The sequence below is a fragment of the Pleurodeles waltl genome, chromosome 4_1 (genome assembly GCF_031143425.1).
Source record: "Pleurodeles waltl isolate 20211129_DDA chromosome 4_1, aPleWal1.hap1.20221129, whole genome shotgun sequence".
Taxonomy (NCBI): domain Eukaryota; kingdom Metazoa; phylum Chordata; class Amphibia; order Caudata; family Salamandridae; genus Pleurodeles; species Pleurodeles waltl.
Genome location: NC_090442.1, coordinates 737724443 through 737734789, shown reverse-complemented (window position 1 = coordinate 737734789; position 10347 = coordinate 737724443). Strand labels below are relative to the sequence as shown.

General features: G+C 44.3%; 1 protein-coding gene across 1 annotated transcript in view; it reads right to left on the bottom strand.

Annotated features, from left to right (window-relative positions):
• Positions 1-7514: 7514 nt before the first annotated feature.
• The window catches only part of ZC3HC1 (zinc finger C3HC-type containing 1), a 121338-nt gene continuing 118505 nt past the window's right edge, over positions 7515-10347 (bottom strand). Inside the window, exon 10 of the mRNA XM_069229337.1 lies at positions 7515-8054. Within this exon, the coding sequence (XP_069085438.1) occupies positions 7986-8054 (69 nt within the window). The 3' untranslated portion in view covers positions 7515-7985. The remainder of the gene's footprint in view (positions 8055-10347) is intronic.

Sequence of the window (10347 nt, the reverse complement as noted above, 5' to 3'; positions counted from 1 at the left end):
ATCGACAACGACCTAAAATGGGAACACACAACCTTTAAATACCTAGGAGTCACAGCGCCTCCGATTTAAAAGAAGTTAACTTAGACAGAGCAATCAGATCAATAAAAGGCTCCATACCCTTTTGGTGTTCCTTGCCGCTCTCGCCCATGGACAGAGTGGCCTTGGCCAAAATGATCGTGCTCCCTCGTTTACTGTACTACTTCACTGCACTACCACTCACACTGCCAAAAACACTCTTCACACAATTAACTAAGTTGCTGACTGAATTGATATGGGCCAACGGGCGTAGAAGAGTAGCCATGACCAAGATCTGCCTTCCAGTAGAGAAAGGGGGTATAAGTGCACCACAACTCGAACTCGAGCACAATTGCACTGGATCATGACCTGGCTACAGGACCCCCTAAGCCCAGAGGGACACAAAGTGAGGTCGCATCTGGGACGCACAGATGTGTTAGGTTGGCTCATAGGGCACGAGCCCCTCTCGCCTCATAGCAACGTTCTGATAACAGTAGCTGATTGTACATGGAATCGCTATGTATCAAGGGGTGCTCATACGCCACTATATTCACCCAAGATCCCACTACTAGCTATACAAGGGATGGATAAATTACACGGCAGACCGGGCCTTATGTCATGGACTGCAAAAGGCATACAACTGGTCGGCGACCTGTTTGCTGATGACCAGTTTATCTCTTACACAAAACTAGCAGAAACATACACTTTAGGACTGGGCGGGTTCATTACACACGGGGCACTTTAGGGACAAATACGCAAAACATGAGGCTACGGTAACTGAGAACCACCAACATCACCCACACTACACAAATTATTGACAGGCGCCGGTACGCAAACAAGCATCTCCTGGATATACGACACACTACAGGCCTATCGGGAAGAAGTACAAACACAAGCTAAGACCAGATGGGACAAGTCCTTACAAACACCCCTCACAGCGCAAGAATGGTCCATGGTCCTCACAACTACATGAGAAATATCATGCAATGCCCGCTTCAGATATACCCAACTCAATTATCTACACCAAGCATATTTAACTCCACTCCGTATAAAACGTATGTTCCCACAAGCTACATCTGAATGCCCAAGGTGCGGAAACACGGAGGTAGACTTTTACCACATTACCTGGAATTGCCCTCCATTACTCCGAATGTGGCATGACGCCACACAACAGATCGCCACGTGGTCGGGCTTGCCGCTGAATCCCACACCTGAATCTTGTATATTAGGAACATGCCGCAGGCGTAACAAAGACAAACAAAAACATAGATGCGCGGATTTCACGTTTATTACGCTCAAGCGACTCATTGCAACACAAGGGAAGTCACTTGGTGCCCCAGACATACACAGACGGACCAAAGCCCTGACTCACTGGACCAATGAAGAAATACAAGTGCTACGCACACTTCGGGACATCGGAACAGAGGTAAAAAACGCAGACATATGGGACACTTTCCTAGACCAACAACAGGAAAAAGACGACACACGTCCACCTTAGACCACCGACACAACAACATTTACACAAAAAGATAAGGGTATAAGACACTCCGCATAGGAAGCCCCTCCCTCATCGCTTCCTGCCCCCCCTCAAAGATTACAACATGTGACTCTTAGGCTGCACCTCCTGGACCCTCACACGTCCCTTGTGCTTCCCAAACCTCCAAAAATGAGACTCCAAGAATCCCAATAGAGCATTCCCCCAACTACATCAATCCTCCTCCGTCATCCCCTTATACAACCTCCCCTTCCTTATTTTCCCCATCTTTACTATAGTTTCTTTCCTCTTCAACATGAAAAAGTGATAAGTGATGTCAACTATGGAACACACCAAATTAATAAAAAATTAAAGTGTAAAACAGAAGTAATGCAACTTTAAGGTGAAGTAACCTGTAACACAGACTGATAAAATATTGTGATCACTGTACATAATTAGAAACTTCAATAAACAGATTAAAAAAAAAAAAGTTAGTACCAAACTGAAAACACCTGGTCTATAAAAAAAGCAATCCAAACTATAACTACCCACTGGTGGTACATACAGACATTCTTATACCGTGATGTCTCAAAAATGACTTGACAGATTTAAACCAAATCACAAAAGCATGCGTTTGCGGTAAAAACCTAGCTTTCTGACAAATTTTGTGTAATTCTGCCAAGCCGTTTTGGCTGTAGCGGAGTCTAATTTTCCTATGGGAAACTGGGGAAAATGCTTTTTGGGAGCCCCTTTGTTTCCTCAGACCATGCTTGAAGAATCACCCTGAAACTTTCCAGGAAAGAGCTAATGTGGATCAGACTTTTTTTCTGGAAAACGTTTTGTGAAAATTCACCAAACGGTGGCATAGTTATAAGCAAATATAAACATCCATTGGAAACATGGTTCTAAATATAACTACCCAGAGGCAACCCACACTAATATATATAAATAAAATACCCCTACCATCTAGTTTTGGGCTTGGATGTGTGCAACTTACTTTTCTTCACAGAAGTCTTTTTGAGTCACAAGGTACTGTGACTTCACCTATTGCTCATAATGTGCATGGGCATCAGCTACATTGTTAGCTTGTTTTTCCACATGAAGGGTGAGGATTTAGAGAGGATCAATGTGTTTAGGGAGACCGTAGTGTATAAGCTGTTTCCACTAGGCCGCATATCAAGCCCTGGTAGTAGGTATGTGTGCCTTTTTAATAATGTCACACATTCTGCAGGTAGATTAAGGTACACCGAATCTAGGACTTCAGGAGTCAAATCACAAGATAGAGCTGTTATGGGTTGGGATGTCTGAGAGTGCCTTGATTTTGGGGGAGAAGGTCTGTCCGGTGGGCAGCTTCTTGAGAGGCACTAGAGAGAGGATGAGAAGTGTGATGAACCAGGACTGTCTGGCTCAAGACGGGGTTACTAAAATAAGAATGAGGGATGCTTGCCAAAGCTTCTGAACCACAAATGGAAGAAGTGGGAGAAACAGAAAAGCATAGGTAAATATTCCTGACCAGTTCATCCCCTGTGGACTGTGGGAGCTTTGGGCAAAGCTTGGGCATTTGCAATTTCGGCAGTGATGAACAGGTGTATGTGGGGGGAATCCTCAACTGTGTAAGTATGGAAATAGGACTTTGGGTGGACTTGTGGACTTGCTGATGCATCCTGCCAAGCAGGTCTGCAAAATCGTAGTCCATGTATTAATGTTCTATAGGAGGAGATGGACTCTGTGATGCATCACCTACCGCCAGATGCCCTGGGCTGGAGCAGACAAATGAAGGGAGTGTCTGCTGGCCTGTTTCTATAAGTAAAACATGGCAGTTGTGTTGTATGTCCGGACAAGAATCACTTTGTGTTGATTGAGAGGAAGGAATGCCTCAAGGGCTAGCTGGAATGTTATTAATTCTAGATGAGTGATGCGGAGATCCCACTGATCGGGTATACACACACACCTTGTATTGTTGGGTTTTGGAGGTGTGCTCCCCAACCAAGGAGCAAGGCGTCCGTGGTGATAGTCACTTGCAGAACAGGGTCCAGGAAGGGCTGTCCCTGCAACATATTGTTGGCATTCCACAACTGCATAGAGCAATAAGTAAGGCCCCAGATCAACAATAGATCCTCCCATTGACCTGACAATTGTGACCATTGTACCACTAGGCACTCCTGCAACAGACGTGTATCCTGGCATGTGGGACTATGGCAATGCAAGTGCCATCATCCCCAAGAAGCACATTAACTTTCTGTTACCTGGCACTCTGGCTGAAAGAGATAGCAGCGCTTGGAATGCTTGTACCCTTTCTGGTCTGTGGTATGCTTTCTGTACTTTAAAGTTGAGTATAGCCCCCAAATAAGGCTGGCCTTGCAGGGGCTGGGACTTGGTTGCACTAATGGTGAAGCTTAGGCTGTGCAAGACATGTAAGGTGGCTTGTGTTTGCACTAAGCATTACTGCTTCGTGGCGCTCTGGATCAGCCAACCGTGCTATTAAGGAAAGATATGGACACAGCTCATACTGAGATAAGTGGCAACCACTGGAAGACACTTTGTAAACACTCTTGGAGCTGTGGTAACTCCAAAGGGCAGATCTTTGAAATAATGATGCTGACCACATACCACAATCCAAAAGAACCTTTGATGTGAAGGGTGGATGGGTATGTTAAAGTAGGCATCCTTCATGTCAAGGTCAGTCATGAGTTTGCCTTGCTGTAGTACGGGAATGACATCCTGGAGTGTCACAATGTGGAAGTGTGATGGCAAAATGCACTTGTTGGTGGGCCTGAAGCAGAGGATGGGTCTGAGGGACCCATGAATTTTGGGGATCAGGAAGTATAAGGAGTACATCCCCTTACCCTGGTGTTGTGGTGCCATGGGTTCTATAGCCCTTTTGCTGAGGAGTGCATGCATCTCCTCTTGGAGCAGACGCGGACGTTCCAGAGAGTCCGTGCCTGTGGGGTGGGATGTTTGGTTGTTTTTTTCTGAGTTCTAAGCAGTACCCATCTTCTATAATATCTAGAAACCACTAGTCCGAGGTGATCTCTGCCCAGTCGGGCAAAAATCCCTGCAACCTTTCCCCCCACAGGTGTTAGATGGTCAGGGGATAGGGTAAAGGAGTCACTGCTTGGCAGGTGCAACCCCTTTGGTGGCTGTGCCTATTTCTCTATCTTAGCAGTTGTTGCCCTTACATCCTCCCCGGTCATAACCCCGTAAGGGTGTTTGTTGCTGCTGCCATCTGGGGTAGGATATAGAGGTTTCAGTGTTGGGTGTTTTGCCCCTCCTGCCTCAAAGATATTGCGTGCAGCGAAGGGAGCTGAAGGCAGATTATGTTTGCAGGGCATCCATGGCCATTGTTTTCTATCCCTCTTAATTTTCTCCAAAAACCTCATCAACTTGTATTCCAAAGAGATGCTCTCCATCAAAAGAGAAATTATGGAGATGTTGATGAACCACCAGTTTGTGCCTGTGAAAGAGGATATTGGTGTTGATGCTTCAGGCAGCAGTGTCTGGTGCGTCCAAAGCACATCTGATATTGGTGGTGGAAATCAGTTTTCCCTCTGCCACCAACTCCTGACCCCATTTTTTTTATACTGATCTAAAAAATGCTTGATCTGATCTTCCATCTCAACCCAGTGGGGGCAGTCGTGCCCAGAGAGCAGGCCCACTGTATTAGAGACTTGCCAGTGCTTGGCAGACTGTGAGACGACATGTTTAACTGCAGCATAATTTTTTTTGCTCGCTCAGTCATCAATGATGTCATTTGAGACCTCATCAGGGATTTCATAAATGAGTGATGTCATGTGTGGGGTCATAAGCAGTGTATGGCGGGGGCACAAGTTATAGTTAGTGCTGCTAACGATAACTGGCTAATTTCTGTGGGTTTTTTTCCAGTTCAAAATGTTAACGTTGTCACTGAGAAATTCACCTAACTATAGCGTTACTTTAACCATTGTTTTTTAGTGAATTTCTAAGGTTTTTTTTATTTATTTTTATCAAAAGCACATTTTTCTTACACCTAACTATAACGTTACTTGAATTTTTGTTTATTTCAGTGAATTTCTAGTTTTTTTTTTCAACCTAAAGTAATAATTAACTACCATATCTAAAAGCAACCCTCTGTCACGCACAGCTTTTGGCCGTGTGCAGCAGGGTTTGACAAAGGCTCATTAAATAGCAGCAGAACCTATGAAATAGCAGATTCAAGCTGCAAAACTTCCATCAGTAGATTTGCCCTAGTCTCCTGTAGGTAGCGGAAGGTCGAGAAACCCTGCTGTTCCGCAGACTAAAACCGCAAAAGAGGCACTCTTGTGGGGCAGTCCAACCCCGTCTTAGGAGAAGTATCCAGGCCACTGGCTTTCAGTAGATTTAAATATAGGCCACCATCAGTGTACTGAGGATGAAGCACATTATCTGTCTCTTCTTTATCAGCCTCGTCATTTAATATATTCTAAAGGCCTTTAACAACATCAGAATATGAACCTAACAACATTTTCAGTCTACGGTAGGACAGGCATTGTGGGCAATGGTGGAGTTTCTACAAAGTTTGGGGCTGCCCCTTAGTAATCTCAAAAGGAGAAATATATTGGCCTGGCGTGGATAAATGATGGCTCCAGGCGGAAACAGACAGTGGCGTTGGAGCCAGAGAAGATGCTACTGGAGTTGAATACCATGCCAGAGCTGTGGGACACAATCTCTGACTGAAAATATCATGTATGTGTACACATTTGCTTCTGTATCCATTGCTGAGATGACCGGATCTAGACCAAAAAGCATGTTGCAATCAATGTACTTCATCACCGTAAAAAAATAGCAGATACTAAATCATGTGTTCATTAATGTGACAAAATGGACTGCTGTTAAAATTAATGCAAAGTGTGATAGATGTAGAATGGTGACTTGGATATTAATCATAATTGTTTCATCTGTGCACATTAATTCTGCATAATACCACTAGCTAAACTGGACATATTTTAGCAAGTGTCGCAGATTAAAAACAGAGCAACTACACTGTCCAATCTGTCCCTTTGTGTTGCCACATAACCTTATTTCATCGTGTTTTCAAGCTACTTCTGTCAAATGTCGAAGGTATCGAGTAAAGCTACCATTTATATGTGTGGTTTCTTCTCTGTCCAAAGCACTGTGTGTGCAGGATGACTGGCACCGCCACTGCCATCCTCATTCTGGCCCGGCACCCACTAGTGCAGACTTGTAGGAGAGGGTTGCAGAAATGTATTGAGGTAGAAAGAGAGTAAATGAGGCAGTAATAGCCCCAATCTCTCAGGGGGTGGTGGTCGGGGCTATTAATCTACTGATCAAACTTGTAGAGTCCTTTGGGGCATTATATTTCGATAGGTCTTCCAACATGCATATCCGGTGGAAGTAGCGTATTCCATATGTACCTTCTGCACATGGGTCAGAGATCCAGTTATCCAACCGAAGGGCCATCCTGTCATCCACGGAGCCTGAGAAAGAACAAAGCAATCCTTTGCTTTATGTACGTCCTATTCAGATGTGTACGCCTCTGCTGCAGACTGACCACCTCTAAGGAGTAATGGGGAGTGAAAGGAGAGGAGACTTAAAGAAACACAGCTCCTGTGTCGGGCAGCTGCCAAGAAGTGCAACTGATAAATTCTTCATAGCCAGTCGACAGCACACGCAGTGCCAGGAGACAAAGCAAAAATAAGGTAATTCTAAAACATAAGTGCCTCTTACAGAGCAGAAAACAGGAAGAACCATGAATCAATGATCCCTGCATCCTTCTGATAAGCAGAACTGAATGGTTAGTAAGACAGGTAGCACTCATACCGATATTAATCAGAAACTAAAGTGTTGACTGTTTGAGAAACTTTTGCCAGCTCTCTGTACGGCTGAGCAGTAGATACTGGTTTACTCCACATGAAACGCGATTAACAGAATACGCAGTTCGGAAAGACTCCTTACCCAGAGACAGGCGATGAAGAGGAAAGAAAGATATGCAGGGGGCAAAAAGTTGCAAAAACTGCTTCATAAATGAGACAATGACTACGACAACTGCTTAACTGCAAAAGAATATTTATTTATTAAAAAAATAATTAATGTGCAACATGAACAAAATGACACGACACCCATAACTGAGCATGATCTGCCAGGCTGCTGCTGGTAAAATGACATTTTCCCCACCTGGAGGTCAACATTTCAGGACAGTAGAGGCAAAACTGTCCCACACCCTGCCCAATCCCACATCCCTGCCTTGTCCGATCCCTTGACCCATGCACACAGGAAATGTTACTTCAAAGTATCATATTTGCATGAAAAGGGTTTCGCAAGAGATTCCAAGACATGTATCCAGTGACACAACTTGCTCTGGAGACCACGCACAAACCTGGTCATTGCTGGAGTGAGGAAGGACGGGCGAAGAGGTCACAAGTTTTTTGTTTTTTTTACATTTATTTAGATAGAGTAGTATAAGACAGAGACTCAGCTCTAGCAACTCTGAGTATTCTCAGATTTCAAAATGTCTTAAATTTCAAGAAGGGCACATTGTCTGCCACTGATGGAATATCCGAAACACCTTCCTGGACTTTTCTGGAACAGTCTGAAATAGGTACATAAAAAGAGAAGGTGTAAAACGATAGCAGGTTAACATAGATAAAACAAATAAACACACAAGACTTTAATCAATGACAACACAATATTTTGTCCACATACAATAAATGATTTCATAATGCCCTTTCAACTGCTCAGTGATGCACTCCATGCATAATTTCCTTCTGCATTGATTTTTATGCTTCTGCACAAGGGGTGCATCCGTCTCCACTTTTAACCGTTTCGAAGCGCTTCAACATCCAGGACACAGGGATGAGACCAGGTGACCTCCAGCACCAAACCCAGATCTCCTCCTTGCCCACCAAAAGTCGTCCTGCCCAGTGACGTGAAGCTGTTTTCAACAAGCTTAGTAGAAGACAACCCCTTGTTGCATAGGTAGCAGCATCCTTGGGGGTGTTGAGAACATGTTGCAGGTTTTGGCAATTTGTTTTGCATCGTTCTACCTTCACCTCCTAACTCACGCTCCTTTTGCAGGCAATGACACGCACTCCTTCAAGTTATTTCTGGTCATAGCTAAAATGATGGGGGCGGCACTGAAAACTGAAGCCCTCCCCAAATGCCTCATGCCTACTCAAATGAGTGAAAATGTTTTATCATTTGCAAGAGGAAAGGGGTACAGACCATCTTAATATCCATTGTTTACCCTACAATAAAACCAGGGATCCATAGTTTAAGCCCTGATGAATGCCCAAGACTTATAGAGGGTGAGAAAGGGCAGGGTCACTATACCTCAGTAACACCACTGTGTATAATTTTTAGTATTTTTAGATATCCCTAGAGTACCAACAAATAAAAAATACTTTGTGGTTTACTCTAAGAGATTTTCAAACTTTAGTAACTACATCACCAAAAGTTGTCCAGAGGTACTAATTTATAAGAACTTGCTCGAGATAGCGCGGCTTGAGGTGGAGTCTGCCCAGGTCGTACTATCTTTCCAGGGTAGGACTAGGTGGTCCATGATGAAGCATGTCACATTACGTGAGTGAGCCCACTTTGTCCAAGTCTTTGGATTCTTCACAAGTACAGAGTAAGATAGTGGCAACTAAATAGATTGTTTCTCAGTGGGAACACTTTACAGTAAGAGCTGAATATGTTCTCGCATGAGAACCATGTTAGGTTGTGATTATATAGTGTTTATAGGCAGACGTGGTGTGCCCTCCTGGTTCTGGGCAGACTCTTTTCCTCCATCAGTATACAGGGTACAGGCCATCGTAAACCTAAAGGTCCCCAAGCCCTTCCCAGACTGGGTCATGTCTGTTCTCTGGGTCCATTCACTTGGGGTGCGAGGGTCCGGTAAATGTATGAACTGGTCCACTGTATGTTTATAACTAATGACACTTGGAGCAGTAAGAAACACAGTCTCCTGTGCTGCTTGATGTAGGATGGTGGCGGAAGGTCAGTTATTCAAGTGGTCGTTCACAGCTGGACACAGAAACAGAATCCTCAGAAAACTGTTCTCAGGAAATAGCTCATTCTAGGAACATGCATCTAAGCAGACCACATTTCTACAGCTGTGAATGTCAAAATGTGCTTAGCTGTTTTAAAAAGTCACAACGGTAGCATCCTGAGACACACTTCCTGTGGCAGGATGCGAGATCTGGGGAACCATCACACCTACACGACTTGTGAGGTGCAACACAGCCAATCCCAGCCTTCAAGCCACCTAAGACACAGTTTCATCCTCCACTTTAAGCTAGCTGCACAATTAAAATAACACAAAGCACTCCAATTAGAAGGTTCCTCTTCTTTGTAGACATCTAAGCAAAATATGTGGCTGCCTCAGGCCGTTCCCAGATCACACACAGCTCATCAGATGGAGAAGTGTAAAGGTACCAGCCAGTCCTTCCTTCCCAACATCACTTGTCCATCCAAAATGAGTGGAAGAGGGTGTACTCACAGACTGCTGGTGTGTAGGCATTCGGTGTGAGTGTAGGGCTAGAAGTCAGACCTCTCCCACACAAACCATTACTGCGTGGAGGCTACGTAAGCTAAATGTACTTGCAGCTCCTCTGAAGGGGGCACCAACCCCGAGGTAAAAAGACACACAAGCACCATAAGGGACACAAAGCAGTATCTAAGAAACATACAGGAAGGAAAACAGGTAATCAATGGAACACAGACAAAAGGAGATCAACAGCAAGACCACCCGAACAAAATTAAAAGAGGTAATCGATCGAACACAAACACAGAGAAAGAGACCATCTTCTGATCAAGAAAAATATAGCATCAGATAAAGCCGCAGATAAAGAGGTCGTCACAATAACAAAGCAAGAGACCGAGGG